The sequence below is a fragment of the Biomphalaria glabrata genome, chromosome 6, assembly GCF_947242115.1.
Source record: "Biomphalaria glabrata chromosome 6, xgBioGlab47.1, whole genome shotgun sequence".
NCBI lineage: Eukaryota > Metazoa > Mollusca > Gastropoda > Planorbidae > Biomphalaria > Biomphalaria glabrata.
Genome location: NC_074716.1, coordinates 23,227,689 through 23,248,551, shown reverse-complemented (window position 1 = coordinate 23,248,551; position 20,863 = coordinate 23,227,689). Strand labels below are relative to the sequence as shown.

The 20,863-nt window shown below is 37.6% G+C and overlaps 1 protein-coding gene across 5 annotated transcripts in view; it reads left to right on the top strand.

Moving 5' to 3' along the window:
• LOC106069664 (toll-like receptor Tollo) overlaps positions 1–20,612 on the top strand; it is a 95,762-nt gene extending 75,150 nt beyond the window's left edge. For all 5 annotated transcript variants that reach the window (XM_013229365.2, XM_013229366.2, XM_013229364.2 and 2 more), the window contains 4 exons: positions 9,801–9,978; positions 11,058–11,194; positions 13,078–13,194; positions 13,866–20,612. In XM_013229365.2, the coding sequence (XP_013084819.2) occupies positions 9,802–9,978; positions 11,058–11,194; positions 13,078–13,194; positions 13,866–17,499 (4,065 nt within the window). In that variant the 5' untranslated portion in view covers position 9,801 and the 3' untranslated portion in view covers positions 17,500–20,612. The remainder of the gene's footprint in view (positions 1–9,800; positions 9,979–11,057; positions 11,195–13,077; positions 13,195–13,865) is intronic.
• The last annotated feature ends 251 nt before the right edge of the window (positions 20,613–20,863 follow it).

Here is a 20,863-nt window from a genome sequence, read left to right as displayed (position 1 = left end):
GGTAATATTAACTGACCCTGGCTCATAGCGCTAACCTACACCCCCCCCTCCTCCGCCACAAAGCGCTGCAAGCAGACACGATCCTGCTATTTAATGGAGCCGATACTTCAAGCTCGATCCTAAAAGCGAATAACTTGAGAACAATTTATCGGATTCTTTTGTTTGCACGCCTGGTACTCGATACCAAGGAAGAGTAAACGCGTTTCCTTTTGATGTCAAGCCAACGAGGAAATGGCGAGTAGTGAACTCCACTGTTTTCTTGTGTGGTTTTTTTTCTATCCTAATTTTTCTTTTATTCTCTTCTTGGTTTTTTTTTTTTTTTAAAGCTTTTCTGAACCTGCTTCAAAGGAGAGCTACTTTGTCCATGAATTAACAGCCACATCTAATGATACTAAAAAGATAATTTCCTTGAATGATTTGTATTTTTGACATGTTGAAGTGTTTTAGAAGTTTAGACTTGGGGGACACTTGAAATGCATTACGTCTAGTTGGTCTCGTAGTCAAAGCGTGTACAAGTTTTGTAAGGAAAGAGAAGCGAGTGCACGGTGCCTCTAAAGGTCGTAATGAGAACTTTTTGGATCAAAGAAATGGTCAATTTAGTAAGGAGAATGAGTGTCCAGACTGAGCTGAAACCATGGAGGATGTTTTAGTTTTAACGCTGCCATTTTCTAAGGATTCAGCAGACGTGAAGTGAGGGACGCGAGCACTAGCAGTGGCGTAACTAGTGTTGGTGTCATCCGGTGCGGCCCACACCTCCGCCACCTCCCGCACCCACGCCACCTCCCGATGTCTAGTACACAGACCTAGACGTTTCTACTTTCTGAAAATGTTTCATTTGTTCAATTATGCGATGTCCACTCTACGGCTGTAGCCAGACTCATTGTAATTAACAAACTAGAATTAACATTAACTTCTTTCTCAAGGGGAATCACTCTAAGTACACACATACACAAAGTTAACAATATCAGGAAGGAAAAAAAAGGATAGACGGCGTTATTAGATTCTATAAGAGGATATGATTATATCACTATATAAACTGATATCATTGTGTCATTTTATAACATGATATGATTAAGTCACTCTATTAGATGATTTGATTAAGTCACTCTATAAGATGATATGATTAAGTCACTCTATAAGATGATATGATTAAGTCACTCTATTAGATGATTGATTATGTCACTCTATAGGATGATATGATTGTCTCTTCAGAAGGTAATGTGATTATGTCACTTTGAATATGATGTTTCAAGCAGTTCAAGGTTTAAGAACCGCTGGTTCACGTCGTCAGTGCAAATATCTCTTGACCAGCATGATTGTAAATGAGATTTCACTGGCTGACATGCATTGATCATAGCCACAAGGTTGTTGTGAGCGACACAAAGGCAACTCTGGCAGTACTCATTGGGAATACATTCATCGATCCACATAGTGTGTTTGTGTTTTCACCAGCTCTGCATTTTTTAAGGGGGGGGGGGTTGAAACACTACAACAGAGTAAGAACATTTCTCTGAAGAAGTCTGACTCATGTAGTGGACCAGCTCTGTACCCCCCCCCCCCCTTTTTTTTCAACCATCTGTAATGCATCTCTTAAGATGACACTTTTCTTTTTGCCCAGTCCTCTACCCCCCCCCACACACACAAAGCGCCCAATAAAAGCCACAAATACAAATGACTTATAACACTTGACAAGATTGTCTTAGCTTGCCATCTCCAAACACACACACTCGTAGGCCAGTTGGCTTGGATTACCCTTCCTTCCTCTCAAACTTGTAACAAAAGCTTTATTAAGGTCATCCAGTGCTCTGTGACGTGAGACTGACCTTGACCTGTGTGGAATAACTTAAATCAGTGAATTCTATATAGTCTTCTGTTTATCATACTAATGTTAGAGCCAGGTGAAACGAATCATTCAGTAGCTTGCAGCTTTCATAAAGATGAAAGTATTTCCATCTATAGGCTCAGTGCAAGATTCATGGCATAGTTCCCCTTGTACAGTTTTTATTGTAACTTCTACATTAATTAATTTCATTCGCCTATTTTGTGTTTAGTTGTACTAGATGTTTGGGGCTACAAAGCAACGACCGAGAAACAACAACCACAATTATTACCTACTTAGTGGACAGTAAGAAAATTACCTAGGCGGACCGCAAAAATTACCTAGGCGGACCGCAAAAATTACTAAGACCAATGACGACAATGCCACCTATGTTGCATTATTCGCAAACAATCACTAACCTCTTCCCACCGTTACCATAGAAACACACACACACACCATAACAAAGAGGACTATCAACCACTATACTTCTATTGTTTATCCTTGACAGAAAAAAATAATACTTTTTTTCCTTAAATGTTTTGGGACACCAAAAGTTTGGTTGAGGAAAAGTCAAAAAAAAAAAGAGGGGGGGGGTAGATTTAAATTTTGCTGGCTTTCATGTTCATACAAAATAGCAGTCAAACGCTTGAAAGTGTCAAAGTCAATTTTAAAGTGTAATATTTTATCCCCCCCCCTTTTTTTTTCTCTCTCCGTCAGCTGTATACGACACTGGATGCCATACCACGTGACAATTGGCAGAATGTTGACTGACACTTTGACTAGAAACTATTAGCCAAAAGAGAATACCAATCTTTTCAATGAGCACTCACGCCCACACACACACACACACACATACACAGAACATTTTCACGCTCACGATCAAATCCAATCTGAAATTAGGTCACAGCGATTTGACCCGTGTCACATGACCTCTTTTTGTGGCCCATCCAGGGAAAGTTAATCAAATGTGAATCTGTGTAGTTTCTTTGTTGTAGTGATTGTTGACACACACCTTTTTTTTTTCCTTTTTTGTCACACACACACACACACACTTCGTTGCGTCATGGCTCTGCTGACATTTGAAGCCACTTCTCTTATTTTATCTTACAAATGATACATGTTCCTTCAAACTAGAATATAATTACGTCCTACACGTATCCGCTCATGATAAGTAGAGACTTAAACTCTTGTTTTTATTGGTTTTCCTGACTGATTCAGACATGGCATGAGAGAAGAAGCACTTGCACGAATTTGTTCTAGCATATGGAATAAGAAATTGTGCCTTTGTTTTTGAGTCTGAGATTTCTATTACGTTGTGTTTCTGTGTGTGTAAGTTAGGATTCAGTGTTTTGTGTATTAATGATACTTTTTTTTTTTAGTGTTCAGTTCTGAATCTTCTAAATTTAGTGATTTTACTAATGGTTTTTCTCTGGTCAAATGGGAAATTTTTTTTTTATTAACTCCCAGCACTATTTTGAGTCTACATATCGCGTCCGTTTTATACATATTTAGATGATATAATTAGTATTTAAGAGACGATTTTAGGAAGTTAAACCTATTTAAGTAAAAAAAAAACAAGGTTACAAAGACAGTTTGTGTTAAAACACAAACATAAAATCGGCCACCGAAGTGGTCCACCCAGGCAGGTAAAAAGGCAGGTTTCAATATTTTCAGAAAGGACATCAGAATGAAATTCTATCAAAGACAAATGACAGAGAAGAATGGAGAAAGAAGGTTGATAGATCTTGTGTAGTGCCCTGAATTGTTTTGTAAAGAGTCAATCTCTTATTCAAATCCTCAAGAAAAAAACATTTCCGTAAAAAAGTTTTGTATCCTGCCTACTGTGTGATGTTGCGGTTGACGCAATATAATATAAAAAAACTACTTATAAATTGTTGTTTTAAATTATGTCCAACTTATATGCATACTAAATAGATTTTTTCTCTTTAAAAAAAAAAGAAAACTTTGTGTGTATATGTAAATGTAGTAGTTCAGTATGACAGAACTTACATAACTTAGCAATACAAATGTAATACAATACAAATGTAATAAACAATTTTTTTTTACAAAAATCTGAAACCATTTGCATAAATATGTTACGAATATGGTACACCACTGCGTCCCCTACTAAAGAGCCTCCCGTGTTTGTTACTATTAATAGTGAATAGTTGTAAACGTTGTGTATTTTTATGAAAAAAAACTGCTTGCATAAGTGATTTTAAAAATTAGATTTTTGCTTTCAGAAAAGAAAAAAAGTAGCCGTTGCATCAGAACTTTGAAAGGTCTAAAATATTATTATGTCGGATTTTGATTATCTTTTCTTGTTTACGAGATCTACACGGAACGGACGGACAGACATTCCACACAAAACTAATAGCGTCTTTTCCCCCTTTCGGGGGCCGCTAAAAATCAAGAATTACATATACATCGTACGTTTCTCACCCCTCCCCCCCCCCAACCAAAATAAAATTATAGCATGTGTCTTAAAAACAATTGACAACTTCTCTCGAAGCTCATTCTAAGGAAAAGTGTTAAGTGCAACTTCCTGTTCAGGCCAATCTAAAAACAACAAAAAGCAATGAAACGAAATCTTTGTTCACTTCCAATTGTTCGACTATTTCTCTCAATCTATAACATCTTTCTAATTACGTTCCATTTGACTTCTAGAATTTTGTTTCAAAACACCGTCTCCTTTGTCCAATGTTCACTTCTGCCAGATTGGCGCCATCTTTAATTACAGCTAATCGTCTGCCACGTTCACCTAGTGTCACGTGATTTATATTTTCCGTGCAGTCAATGAGGACGCACTTGGGACGGAGGGGGGGGTCACGGTTATCCTCCGCCAAACTACTCCCCCCCCCCCCCAAGTCAAGCGCCCTCTCTCTTTTGTCCACAATCACTCCTTTTGTGTTAAAGTGCACCCAAACACAACACACACATAGAGAGAGAGAGAGAGAGAGAGAGAGAAAGGAGGAGATAGAAGCTAAAGATCTGTGCTCAGTGAGCGCCTGACGCGCAGATATTGCTCACCCCATGGGGAGGCCAAATCTGCATTCCCCTTACTCTTGTTTGTATATGTTTGGTTGTGTAGGGCGCTACGACACAATGAGGCGAGGAATGCGGGAGCTACACGAAGCTAAAGACATCCCCAGTGGCGGAGCTACCACGGCGTTTAAAGGGGTCATTGTACCCGGGCCTCTTAATAATAGGAGACAAAGGGAGACCATTTAAAGATAGTTGCTTCTTACACGACTTTTTAAAAAAAGATTTTCTTTCCTTTGTGTATAAAAAATGATGAACATCATATTGATAGCTTAGTGATGTTGTACTTGTGATTGTTTCACTTTACAATTTAGAACCAGTTGTGACTCATTTAATTTTTAATTTTCAGATCTTTGATCATTTCTTGCCCTAACGTAGTATTATGTCATTACGAGACATGACACTGACAATATTTTTGACAGGACATCAAGACTCTCTCAACAATTTTAAATGGAAGTTACAACATACAATCGTCCAACTGACATGTCACAACAACAACAAAAACTTCGTGCCATGGGAGAGTGACGACATTCAGTCAAATTCTCTTTACTGAATTATTCCCCCTACACCAAATTCACCTCTCAACCTCTGATATATATATATATTGTCTTTTCTAACCCTCCCACTTATATATATATATATATATTATTGTGTATGTGTGTGTGTACTAAATATGTTATGTATCATGTTATTGTAATATTCATATTTTATGTTATATTCCGTACTTGTGAGTGTAACAGAGAGCTGTCAAGGGAAATGTCACTTAGTCTTTTAAACAGGTTTATTTTTTTAAACATAAATAATCAACAAATGTCAAAAAGATGCTTTCAAGCTGCTTTCATGTGTGCTATATGAACATAATAAAGCTGCTTTCATGTGTTCTATTTGTTACCATGATTTGACCAGGATGTTTTAAACAAGTACTTTCCATTTACTACCCCCCCCCCCCCAATTGATCTAACGGGTGTTAGTGCCGTCTAATGTCTCCACTTCTAATATGAGGCTGGAGATGTGTAGATTTTAAACCTCTCGTCACAAGTGTTGATCTGTCTAAAAAAAAAGACTTTTCAAAGAGCCTTTAAAAAAATATAAATATAAAAATAGACAATCTGACATTCATTATATCAACAATTGCCTTATCAAACTTCATTACTAGTGATGATTTTTTATTTGTTAAAAGAGAAAAAAAGAAAGGTCTATTCTTCAGGCGCTCTTACACTCCGAATCAAGTCATAAGGGCGAATAGAATTGTATAATGTAAAATGTGTAATGTTGTCTATCCGTTTAAACGTGTCCTTTGACATTTCTTAACACTTACAATCATGCACAGAGGGAGGGGCCCCTCTTGTCACTGAAGCTGCTCTCCAACCGAAACGTTAACTGTTACAAGAACTACACTGCTCTATATACACGCACACATGCCAGTGGACACTAAAGCAAACACACATTCACAGGAGCTTTTGAAGTTGTGAGAGATGATGAATGGACAACGTCCAGATCTCAAATTACAGTCAGTGTAAAGAGACCACACTGGAGGATGACATTCTTATTTATGATAAGTGGACAGAAGTAGCTCGTTAGGAACTATTGGAACTGTGCAGGGCAGCCACGCCCACTCACGTGACCCAAATAGTGGGGTCTCAGTGAAGCTCGAGGTTATTAGTTTACTGCAAGCAAATGTAGCCGAACTTTCTGGAAGCAGCTATTATGTTACTTTGATCATGTAGTTACAAATGGGACTTTTTTCTTTCACCTCTATTAGTGAAGAGTCAATTAACTACAACAGTACTTTGATACAAGTACGCCAGTACTGTTAATGGAAACTTGAAGCCAGTGAATTGATCTCCTTCTGTTTGTAACAGACGACAAGTCGATATTTAGCAGACGATGTAGATTGTAGATGAACTAGAGCTAGTATTGATGTATTGTCCTGTTGAACATCTTTTCACTTTTGGATCTGTCATTATTAATTTTGCACACGATCGATACTTCTCAAAGATTGAAACGATTTCAAAGATTGAAAATAAAATCTTGCCAACACTTTCAAGAATAAAATAGTCTTTAAACTACATACCTATTGATAAATAATCCAATATTGTACAGTATTATACGATAATTCTTACTGTAATCACAATGTCTGCTCATTCTTCCAAATTTAACGTCTGGCAGGGTTTATTTAAAAAGTTGAATTCTCTCCTTAATACACAATATATAACTAGTTACACTTCTGATATCAAAAAGAGTACAGTCTACAATGATTTATTAGTAGAGTCTCTTTACGCAGCTGTCTTCAAATATCAGCCAGCTTGTGGGTAACATTCACGTATGATTTGGTTCCTTTCAACGCTAATTTGTGACTATCACTATACTATATTTACCACTGTCTGCTAATTCTGCATTGCATCCATTTTACTTTGACGTTTAATTAACCATAATACGTTTACCTGCAGTAGAGCGTGGAACGGATTGCCTGAATCAGCCAGGAAGACCAATGACATAACAGAGTCTCTATTTAACATGTGTGACTAGATTAACACGTGGCTATGCAGAACAGCAGAAGAAAGTATAAGTGAATGTGAAGTTAGATGTGACCCTGGCCTAACTGATGTCTTATAATGAATATCTAATTGATCTCATTGTTTTGTAAAGTGTCAATCTCTTATTTAAATCATCAAGAAAAAAACATTTCCTTACAAAATTTTTTTTCCTTATATTTGTGTGTTCTATTCATAGATTTTCACACTGCAGTTCAAGAGATAATTTGAAAAACTACTTATTAATTGTTGTTTTAAATTATGTCCTATGCATACTAAATAGAACTTTTCTCTTTAAAAAAAAGTAATCCAATTATTCAGATAAATGTATTAATTAGTATGACAGAACTTACTTAATTTAGAAATACAAATGTAAAAAAAAAAGTTATTTTGGACAAAAAAATATAAAACTATTTGCATAAATGTTTAAGAAATATGGTAAATAATGATCTCCCCTACAAAATAGCCTCTAGTGTTTGTTATTATTAATAGTGAATAGTTGTAAAAGTGGTGTGTTTTTATGAAAAAAAAAATTCTTGCATAAGTGATTTTAAAAACTAGATTTTTCGCTTTCAGAAAAGAAAAAAGTAGCATCAGAACTTTGAAAGGTCTAAAATATCACGATGTCCGATTTTCATTATCTTTTCTAGTTTACAAAATCTAAACGGGACGGACAGACATTCCACACAAAACTAATAGCGTCTTTTCCCCTTTCGGTGGCCGCTAAAATACTTACAATAAAAAGAAAAGCTTATATTAGAGTAACTGTATAAATTAGTTTGGATCAGTCGTGTGTTGATTAATTAGTTGTCCCTGAACATAATAAATCTTGCGCGATTAGAAATATTTGTACAAACTGGTTTTTGTCTAGCTTTTAGCTTTCTGTCACTATCACTTGTCTGGACCAGTTGGGATAGGAGTGGGGGAAGAAGAGGGTATCTTGGTGAATGTTTACATGGGGACTAATTCAACTTATACCACCACATCTGTCAATTACGATTTATTTCCCTTGTTCAAGATACCAAACAAAATAATTAAGTAACAAATGTTAATTAACTAATTGGTTACTTTTATTTTTTTTTATTGATACCTGTTTTGTCAGGTCAAAGAAATGATTGTGCACAATTTCTTCTTAATACGAGATTGGATGTGAGAGAAATAATGTGTGCAAACTTTTGACCAGGTAGACAGACAGACAGAGTGAGTTGATATAAGCTTTGTCAAAACATAACGATCTTAAAGTAGGCCATACAGTTATCAACACTGTCCAAGTTCTGTTCCCATGGCGAATTTGTGTCAATGAAACTAAAATGTCAGTGCCTGTGTCACGATGTCAACCTCAGGACTAATGTTAGAGAGGGGTGTGGGGAGGGAAGGGAGAGGGGGTCGAAGAGTGAAACATTGCTTTAGTCAAGGTCTGGTCATGAAATGATTTGTACCATGGTTCACTTAGGGCAGCTGACCCCATTTATCTGACAAGCACCGTTCAATCAAGCACTCTCGATCTTGCTCACTCGAAGCACGCGCAGACCCTTACTCACACGCAGTTGTATTGGCTCTCACTCTTTCAATGTCCTTCTGTCTCCCCCCCCCCCATTTCCGAATATTTTTTTTTATTCTTTTAACCCAACAATAATTTTTCTTGACCAATCTCTTCCTCTGGTTCTCCTATGGGGGCAAGCTAAATGATTGCCTTCAATAGTCTCTGGTCCGACTGGAGAATTGTAACCAAGGAGTAAAGCGTTGTTGATATCTCAGTGTTTTAAAAACATAGACGGGAATATGGCTTCAGCCCACAGAACGAAATATTTACGTGGAATTGTGCTCGAGGAAATAACAGGGCGTCTAATCTTTGTACAAGATTTTTAAAAAAATTTCTATCTGCATCACCTTCAGTGCTACTTTCCAGGGCAGGATTTAAAGGGTTGGAGTCGCTGGGCAGGAAATGTTGTGAAGACTCTACACTTATAAAACAAAAACTGTAAGGAAAATACACTAAAATAACTCTAGGGAAATGGCACATCAGATTACTTGTCAATTACGCTCATTTCCTTTTTGAAGATGTTAATGTTTGCTTTTGTAAGAGGAGCCTTCTTTTACGAGTAATTCCCCAGGCGGCTACAATGTCTGCACTGCCGTATAACCGGCTCTATGACCACATCAATGTTACATTATTTTATCACTTCTGATATTCCACTGCTGGACATGGATAAAAACACCAAAAGTAATTTTGTTCTTTATTGAACAGACGTATTTAACGCGTTTCTTGAATTACTAACCAGATAACTCTCTTTAATATTCTCCTTCCATAAGCTTTTTTTTTTTTTAATTTATTTTATTTTGTGCTTATTAATTGTTGTCAACTACGAGTAAATGTTTTGTTTTTTTTCAAAATATTATTTCAGTATGGCAGCGGGAGTATCAGTTGGTCACGTGAGTGGCTGCCAACTCTACATCCTTGCTGTGTGCCTCACACTAGGGTTACAGCTTGCTGACTCACTGGAGTTGTTGCAGAATGTTCCAACGACCACTTATGAACCTTTCAACTGTCCGCTAGAATGCAACTGTCCCAGGAGCAACAGTGTGAGTTTTTTTTTTTTTTTGTTCAGATGTTTAAGTAACAAATCTTGTTGGCAGGTTAAATAAGGAAAAGAATCCAACACCCTCACTTATTGTTTGGGGAAGTTTCATGATCAGAGTCACATGCTCTTGATTTCCACAATGCAAGATCAGGTCTACATTCCTGAAACAAATTTTAAATACAGTAACATTGAGAAAAAAATCGATAGTAAAAATGATGAGACGCTATAAGAGAATGTCAAGAAATACGTCAGAAAACGAAAAGAGAACGATTTGAGATTTTGAAATGTGTACATAAACTAAGCAGTGGACCCAACTTAATAGATCGCTGTTGTTAGAATATCTCAATGAAGCAGTATCGTGGACCTAATAACTTTTCATTATTACTGCTAGTTAGTTCACCTTCCTATTTGTTTTAAAATTAATTTTCACTTCTTCCAATGCCATAACCAGAACGTCTAAAGCATTCTTCCTATGGAAATTATTTTGGTCTGCAAACAGTTGAACTTAGAATTTGTTTGTTTCTACAGTGCTAAACAAACGTCCTTTTTAAAATACGTCGATTATAGTTTGTCCATTGGATACTTCAAAAAAGCTGATAGCTAATTATAGTTAGGTTTGGTCTAGGAGATAATAGAGACAGGGAATCGATAGTTTGAAGCGTCAGTTTCTCAACTACCACAAACGCTTCAATGTTGCTGAGAATGGAAGAAAACAAATTGTTTCGGACATAAGGGGAGTTGAAACTGTAGTGATCACAATTATTTATAGCTCAGTTTTGAAGTATCTAGCATGTAGCAAATGTTTTCCTTAAAAGTATCTTATTTTCTCGTTCATATCATTCTAGAAGAAAAATTTAGTTTAGTATGTGATAAGGGACATAACTAATTCTATTTTGTTGTAGAATGTTTTGAGAATGCGTTACCCCCCTTGATGTTGGGAATCAATTTAAGATAGATGCATACCGTAAATTGGTTTCGTGTTCGGTTATATACTATAAGGAAGTGCAGTATGTATACAAGTAATTAGTAACTATTTTATTCCATATATATATATATAGATCTTTGGTTCCTGTATTTCAGACATTGAGCTCACTGCCTCAGTATTACACGATCTGCACAGTATCGCTGGTGTCCCCCAACAACGCAGCGGTCAGGTCAATACTTCAGAGCATCTCAACACCCAAGACTGCTGTCCTGTACATGACCTGTAGTTACAGGTAAACTTGGCTTTGACTCACAGTCATAATAACACTAACACATTTGATGGTACAGTCATACAGTTAGTAACATTTGATGATATAGTCATACATTCCATGTCTTGCACAAAGTAACCCCATGTTGTCGTCAGTCCGGAACAATGAACAGATTCTGTTGTTCTATTTGGATGAAGCAGTCACATAGTGTCATATTATTCGCGCTTTTATGAACATTGTTATCCTACTTTGGCGCTCCCACCCAAAAAAAAAAGTGACTTGATGGTCATTATAATTGACCTTAACATTATAACTTCTATGTATTTTGTTTTATGTAGATAAACAATTGATATTTTTTTTAAATATCACAATAACTTACCTTTGGTAGACTCGTTAAACAGTAACAACCCTACTTTTGGTAGACTCATTAAACAGTAACAATCCTACTTTTGGTAGACTCAGTAAACAGTAACAACCCTACTTTTGGTAGACTCAGTAAACAGTAACAACCCTACTTTTGGTAGACTCAGTAAACAGTAACAACCCTACTTTTGGTAGATTCAGTAAACAGTAACGATCCTACTTTTGGTAGACTCAGTAAACAGTAACAACCCTACTTTTGGTAGACTCAGTAAACAGTAACGACCCTACTTTTGGTAGACTCAGTAAACAGTAACAACCCTACTTTTGGTAGACTCAGTAAACAGTAACAACCCTACTTTTGGTAGACTCAGTAAACAGTAACGACCCTACTTTTGGTAGACTCATTAAACAGTAACGACTCTACTTTTGGTATACTTTCATCATTTTTGAAGCAGAGCTTACATCAGAAAAGGGAAATGATCGTCGATTGGCTTCTAGGTCTCTCAGTATTGGAAGGTTCATCGCCTCTTTTTCTATTTTAAACAAAATTAATTAATTTCCAGTAATTGATGAACTAATTTATTGATAAATGATGACCACGATTAATTGTGCACAATTTCAACTTGATCCAAGAATGGGTAGTATGAGAAAAAACGTGTAAACGAATCCACCCTGATAGACAAAGGGAGGTGACGAGTCCACCCTGATAGACAAAGGGAGGTGACGAATCCACCCTGATAGACAAAGGGAGGTGACGAGTCCACCCTGATAGACAAAGGGAGGTGACGAGTCCACCCTGATAGACAAAGGGAGGTGACGAATCCACCCTGATAGACAAAGGGAGGTGACGAGTCCACCCTGATAGACAAAGGGAGGTGACGAGTCCACCCTGATAGACAAAGGGAGGTGACGAATCCACCCTGATATACAAAGGGAGGTGACGTGTACACCCTGATATACAAAGGGAGGTGACGAGTCCACCCTGATAGACAAAGGGAGGTGACGAGTCCACCCTGATAGACAAAGGGAGGTGACGAGTCCACCCTGATAGACAAAGGGAGGTGACGAGTCCACCCTGATAGACAAAGGGAGGTGACGAGTCCACCCTGATAGACAAAGGGAGGTGACGAGTCCACCCTGATAGACAAAGGGAGGTGACGAGTCCACCCTGATAGACAAAGGGAGGTGACGAGTCCACCCTGATAGACAAAGGGAGGTGACGAGTCCACCCTGATAGACAAAGGGAGGTGACGAGTCCACCCTGATAGACAAAGGGGGGTGACGAGTCCACCCTGATAGACAAAGGGAGGTGACGAGTCCACCCTGATAGACAAAGGGAGGTGACGAGTCCACCCTGATAGACAAAGGGAGTTGATTGTAAGCTTGTAAAAAGTAAATACAAAGTTCTATTTCTCTTATCTTAAAAGATCTCTTTCTCTTAGTCCACTTATTTCTTGTGTTCTAGGACTGGTCTTGCTGATACTTTTAATTAGCCAGCTTCTATATCAATTTTATTTTGATTATTATTACTTTTGTCGTTTCAGTCAAATTAATCTGTATGAAGAGCCTCCAGTGTCGGAACTGTGGGATGGAGCCTTTGAAGCTATGACAAGCCTCAGACAATTGACTTTTACCAAATGTGCATTTCAAAAGTTGACCAGGTAAACAACTTTTGTGATAATTGTCTGCAAATTACTTTCGTTAAGATAGTATAAAGAAATATCACACTTAGCCTGCATTGTAAAACTTGATTTCAATTATTGCCTTTTAGAAAAGCAAAGGTAACTTTGAATTAAGAGATGTCGATTCGAAATATTAATGAATATGATTAAAGGACAATCCTAAACCCCCCACCACCCAAAGAAAATTAACTAAAAAAATAGATATTTTAGCTTATGTATGCTACCATCTTTTTCAATGTAACAGTTTTCTTGCATTTATTTCATCTTTTTCATTAAGGGCCGACACTGAGCCCATTAGCGCCATGGTTACTACGCTTTATTTGTTTTTGGTTCCTGTGTCCAGTTTTCCAGTTTTAATGTAAATTTATTTTGACTAACTGACCTCGATGACCTCGATCTCCCGAAATAATATACAGCTCGTCTTTAAAAATGTTTAGATTCAGAATCAGAACATGGTCCTAAATAAAATCCAAGTATTCATCAAAGGTTTAAACTGGTTACTACTTCACTACTCTACCTAGAAAGTTTTACTGTCTAATGAGATTCAAAATACCTGAAGATCTTACGTCTTTGAGCAATCCAATTGAAGATGATTGAAGAAGAACTTTTCTTTTAACATGTTTCTAAAATCTTCATAATTTATTTTTCAGGGGTGCGTTTGAAGGTTTGACCTATTTGAAGAAGCTGTCTGTACAATATGCTAATATCAGAGAACTCGACGCCAATCTTCTGTCAAACATGCAACTTTTGGAAACTCTGGAGATCTCTCACAGTTCATTAAGAAATTTGTTCTCACTCTGTTCCTACACGTCTTTAAAGAATCTGAACTTGTCCTTCAACCATTTGGCCAATCTTGAAGATCTCGGCATCAACTGTGGAGGGAAATCTTTACACAATCTTGAGAGTCTTGACATGCGCAATAACCTCCTGACAGAGATTCCAAATTGGTTGTCTGAGAATTTGCTGAACCTTCACTATTTGTATTTATCTGGAAATCTCATTGAAAACTATGACCACCTCCCGTTGAAGAACTTTTCGAGTTTATACTTGATGGATCTTTCCAACAATTCTCTGACTGAGATAAAGAAAGATTTTTTGTTAGGGTGTGACAATCTGCAATACTTATACATGTCCAGAAATCCAATTATCTACATCCAAAGACAATTTCTGAAAGCAGTTTCAAATTTGGTCGAACTGGAAATGGTGGAGTCGAGACTGACCGATAGTATTTGGCTAGAGATATCGGATATTTCTAAACGACTTCGAATTTTAAATTTGTCTAGAAACAGACTTACTAAAATCAATGAGAACACAATGTCAGACCTGCGATTAGAAGTCTTGAATGTCAGCTATAATAGAATAGTTGGTCTCAATAGCAATGCCTTTGGGTCTCAGACAAATCTCATCACATTGGACTTATCTTATAACTTAATTACAGACGTGCCTGTCAGATTTTCTCAAAATATGACCAATTTGGTTCATCTTCTATTAAATAACAACAACATCAAAGTTGTCCAAAGCGAAGCATTCATGGGTTTGGGAAAATTGGAGAGCTTGGATCTTAGCTTCAACAGTTTACAAGAATTGATGCCGCAAGTAGTTGGGACCTTGGAGCACATTGTCAATATGAATCTAAGCTATAACCATCTCAGAGTATTGAACAGCGATCTTTTCTTCAAGTTCAAACAGATGAAGCACCTCAATGTATCTCACAATGCTCTTCAAGAGTTGCCTTTTCTTTACGGTAATGTGGCTCTCCAGGATCTTGATGCTAGCTTTAATAACATCACTAAAGTCATTGCTCAGACATTCCAAGATCTTAAAGAACTGCAAACCATTTCGCTGAGCCATAATTTGCTGAGTTCTCTCCCTTTCAGGATGTTTAAAGGGTGTGACAATGTGAAAACTATTTACTTGTCCTTCAATTTGCTGAGCCATTTAGATGACGATTTTTTTACGAGTTCTCCACGACTGACGTTCATAGATCTGTCCCACAATAAGATCACTGCCATGAACAATATATTCAGATATTTAAACCATTTAAAATTCCTTCAATTAAGTTACAACAAAATTACCACCCTGCTTAGAAACCAGCTGCCGAGATCTCTTGAGACATTGGATATAAGCAATAACAATATCCACCAAATATCTTCGCATACCTTTAAGACTTTGTCTAACCTGAGATACGTGGACCTGAGCGTTAACAATTTGACCACACTGTCTCAGGATGAGGTTGAGATAGCTTACAACCTGTTGTCTAAACCCACCTTCAATCTTGTGTACAATCCCCTGGTCTGTGATTGTAAACTGGAATGGCTGAAAGACTGGTATGACAGGAAATTCAAAGACACGGGAACTCTGCCCACTTTTCAGACCACTTTAACTTACGGATGCATTAGCCCATTGTATTCTACCAAAATGCCCATCACCTCTCTGAGGAGTGACGAGTTTCTTTGCCACTACGAGAAACACTGCGACAAAACGTGCGTGTGCTGTGACTACGACGTGTGCCATTGCAAGTACACCTGCCCTTCCTCCTGCCAGTGCTACATCGGCGACAAGTTCCTCAACATTCACCAGGTTCACTGCTTCAACGCCAACCTCACTGACGTGCCCGGAAAAATACCAGAAGGTGCTACTCTACTCCGCCTTGATGGCAACAACCTCCCTAGCCTCCGTGAACATTCCTTTCTTGGGCTGACCCACGTCGTGGATCTTTATCTAAACAACAGCCACATCCACACTGTGGAAAACAATACTTTTAAAGGAATGAAGTCTGTCAGGTCGTTGTTCTTAAACAATAATCTGTTGACGATCATATCTCCCGGTGTCTTTAGCGGGTTGGAGAATCTGGAGAGAATTTTTCTTCAGAACAACTTTATAAGTTTGATAGACCCTCAAGCTCTGTTGTTACCACCTTATCTTTACCTAATTAACCTTAGGGAAAATGATCTCAACACGCTCCCTATAGATGGTCTTTGGGGATTTGTCAATCGTTCTAGGGAAAGTGGTTTGAAAGTTCGATTTTCTCTGAGTCAAAATCCTTATAGCTGTCAGCTTGACTTTGTTTGTAAGTTTGTTCTGTTTATCAGAGACAGCGCGGACTGCATTGAAGACATCTCAGACATTAAGTGTAGTTCTAATAGCCTCGGTCAGCAAAGTTACTATCAAGATGGATTTACTTTGCTGGACTTTCAGATTGAACTCTGTAGCGAGAACCAATCGTTTCCCACTAACATGTCCAGAAACAGCGTGCACTCTTCTTCAGCCAAGGGAGAAACCTACGCCCTGATCGCCGCATGTGTAGTCATAGCTTTCGGTCTGGCCCTGCTGATTGTGGCCTACATGAACAGAGACTTCCTGCAGGTTCTCTGTTTCACGCGTTTCGGTCTTCGTGTTTTCAAAATGGCAAAGGCTACTGACGACAATGACAGGCCTTATGATGCCTTCATCTCCTACAGCAGCAAGGACGAGGACTTTGTGATCCACCAGCTGGCGCCCAGGCTGGAGAACGGCGACAAGAAGTTTCAACTGTGTGTCCACTACAGGGACTTCCCTGTCGGTGCCTGCATAGCTGAAACCATCGTTCGAAGTGTGGAGGCCAGTAAGCGGACTATACTGGTTGTATCTGATAACTTTCTAGACTCTGAGTGGTGTCGCTTTGAGTTTCAGACTGCTCACCAACAGGTTTTGAATGAGAGGAGAAATCGGGTCATATTGATCCTCATGCACGACCTTGACACCGAGAAACTGGACAGTACCTTGAAGGTGTACATGAGGACTAGAACTTACTTAAAGTATGATGACCCCTGGTTCTGGGAGAAGCTCATGTTCGCCATGCCTGACGTCCAGCATAGGAAACCTCCAGAGAACATTCCGTGCCATATGAATGGGAACATGCAGTACATGCCGCAAAACGTGACGCTCCAGCACCCGCACAGGCGAGTTCCAACCTCCTGCAACGGGGTCAGGTGCGAGACCATCCACAATGACATGTACGAGATACCCATCCTGGACTCGGGCAGCGTTCACTACCAGCTAGCCAATGGCAGGTGCTGCTGTACCCATACCAACTCGGCCTATCACAACTCAGACCTTAGTGACAGCACGTCAGGCTTCCACAATGGCTCCGTCTCCAGCTACGGTCACTACGAGGAGGTGGGTCCCAGTTCGAGCTCCATGCAGAGCACGCCTCACAAGTTTGTGGGAACACCTCCACCAGTGCCGTCTATCCCCAAGGAAGGATTTCTTCCGATTGGTCGTGTTAAAACAGCCTATGTCTGACCGGAAGTTTCGCGAATTTCGTATAAACTATGGCGTTTAACAGTATTGGGACTTTATCGTACTTATAAAATCTTATGATGTACTTTGTATCAATGTATAATTATACATAGCATTCACAGATTATATTATATATGGAAAAGGTTTTATGTATGTACATTTTTTTAAATCTCATTTGTACAGAACTTTTATCTTTTACTTATTTACAATCAATATATGATTTTTTAATTTCGTTTTTTTTTTTTTTTTTTTGTTGCTTTTTTTTTTGTCCGCCTGTCTGTCTGTCATGTTTTTGAAGGAAATAATTAAGAATGCTGATGATATAAGAGAAGCATAAAAATGTTATCATTCGCACTAAATACTTTTGTTCCATTTGTGACTTGAATAGAATATTGGGGAAGTAGTGCAGTGACGTGACTTGGGTGGGAGGAGAATTCGAAAATCCCCCCAGGCCCCCACTTAAGGACATTTTCTCATTTTATCCTTCATGTTTTAATTCATGGGAAAACTAAACCAAAAGAAAAAGAAAAAATTGATTTGAAAGTTACAAAAAAGTGTACACAATGTGGACACCTGTTTCTCTTTCAGCCTCTAATTCTCTTCTTTTTTTTTTTTTGAAGCTATCGGATTAAAGCACCGTTACAACAAGTTTAGTTCCACTACTTAGTATTCAATCCTTCTATCATGACGTAGTATTCAATCTTTATATCATGATGTAGTATTTAATCCTACTATCATGACGTAGTATTATTTCCTTCTATCATGACGTAGTATTCAATCCTTCTATCATGACGTAGTATTCAATCCTACTATCATGACGTAGTATTATTTCCTTCTATCATGACGTAGTATTCAATCCTACTATCATGACGTAGTATTATTTCCTTCTATCATGACGTAGTATTCAATCCTTCTATCATGACGTAGTATTCAATCCTTCTATCATGACGTAGTATTCAGTCTTGCTATCATGACGTAGTATTATTTCCTTCTATCATGACGTAGTATTCAATCCTTCTATCATGACGTAGTATTCAATCCTACTATCATGACGTAGTATTATTTCCTTCTATCATGACGTAGTATTCAATCCTTCTATCATGACGTAGTATTCAATCCTACTATCATGACGTAGTATTATTTCCTTCTATCATGACGTAGTATTCAATCCTTCTATCATGACGTAGTATTCAATCCTTCTATCATGACGTAGTATTCAGTCTTGCTATCATGACGTAGTATTATTTCCTTCTATCATGACGTAGTATTCAGTCTTGCTGTTAAGACTTTTTCCACTTTATCTTTCACGCAAGTATCAGAAAAGTTAAAACTGGTCCTTGGGACAATATAATTGTCTCACTGATCTCTTTTCAACACAAGAACTAAAGTGAAAGTCTAATTGTTCGTGTCCAAGTGAGTGATGCAATAAAGAAAAAAGAAGAAGAGAATTAGCGTTAGTTTTATTTTTTTTCAATAACATTTCATTTACTGGTTTGTTTGGGTACATAGAGTATAACTGTTTGTTACTATTCCTCTATAAAACATAGAAGTCATTCGTGTGCAACTCATGTCTTGTATAGCCAATAAATGATACTTTTGAATAGTCATTTGGTTATTTGTTGAAAGTTTTGATTGCACAGTGAGAATTACAAACGCAAACAAAAGACCCGGGGACTAAAACACTGTGTAGACTTGAGTGTCATCAGAACTCAAGACTCGTTCTTATATTTCTGTATCAGTACAGATGTATCCAAATAACACTACAATCGGTCGTGTCCCTTTTTTTTATAGATATTTTGTTGCGATGATTTTAGGTTCCATCTGTTGATACATACTTTTATATGGACGTAGACGCGGTGGCTGAGTGGTTAAGCTCTTGGATTCCGAACCTTAGGTCCTGGGTTCTAATCTCGGTGAAGAATTAGAATTTTGAATTTCGGGATTTTTAGTACGCCCCTGGGTCCACTCATGCTCTAATGGGTATCTGACTTTAGTTGGGGAAAGTAAAGGTGGTTGTTTGTTGTTCTGGCCACGTGACACCCTGCTTGTAAACCACCAGCCAAGGACACAGATGACCTTCACATGGTCTGCCCTAGAGATTATTGTGAGGTCTGAAAGGGAAAACATAATGAATTGATAAATAAGTGATAAATTCTGTGCAGTGAAGGGGAGAGATATGTTTTTCAAACAAGATCTGTGTTTTTTTTTAAGTTGTTTTTTTTTTTCAAGTAAACTAAGATATAACAACTATTGTGTCCTAGTATTATACATTTAAACAATCTAGAGATTGACGTTGAATGAATCAGATGTATCCATGTCTAATTCTTTTGAGATTTATTTTGACAGTCAACTTTGAAATATTTAAGACAGGAATGTAATGTTTTGATCCTCGTATGATTTAGTTGCTATGACAGTATCCTTTGTGTCCCCCTTTATAATGTGTATTTCTTGTTGTGGATGGAGATCTAGATCTAAGCTTCTATATTCTGGTGGTTTAAGAAATAATGGTGTATATACTGTGGCGATGAAGTTTCATTAATAAGATTTTGAATTAAAGTAATAAAATTGAAGGTGTTTAATGAATTAAAAAGACGTAGTACTGACCATACAGTATTCCCTGAAATATGACATGTATCCCAATGTTGTTGTCCCAATCCAGAACAAACTTGAAAGCCAAAGTCAAAACAGTTCAGTGGCCAGTTCTCTCCCCTTCCCCAATGCTCTTAGCAACGCATTGCACCCGCCGTGTGACTTTAGTGATTCTTGGTCAATTGGTCACTTGGTAGTGTTCTTCTGTTGATATATTATTGATACTGTCAACAGTTTCATGTGAGTGTGCGATACTCTTTAAATGTATGTGTTTCGTGTTCCTGTTGTTGATTCTGTTGGTCTGAAGTTTGAGGAAGTTTATTGGCTTTTTTTGTTTCAATTTTAAACTAAGGCTTGATTGTATAAACAGAATCTGTATTGATTCTATTCATGTATATATGTAAATATACATCACTATATCACGTGCAATATAAGAAAGAAAGTAAAACTATTGGGTTAAACAAAGACAGTGTTTCCATTGTATGGCGCAAGATGTTAAACATGAATAATAAACAAGTGACATTTTATATTAACTGAGTTTAATGATATTGTTTTCTTTTTACGATAATTCATACAAGTGCAACTTCTTTCCTAGGTCATTAGAGTATAGAACGTGTTGCGTGAATCAGCCACGAAAAAAAGACTGATTTAGCAGAGTTGAAGTCTTCCACTTGCACGACTAGATGAACTAACGGAGACACATACACTCTAGTTTCGCTGATTGGACCAAAACAAACGTTACAGTAACTCTATAAAGAAATAAATTCTATTTACACAT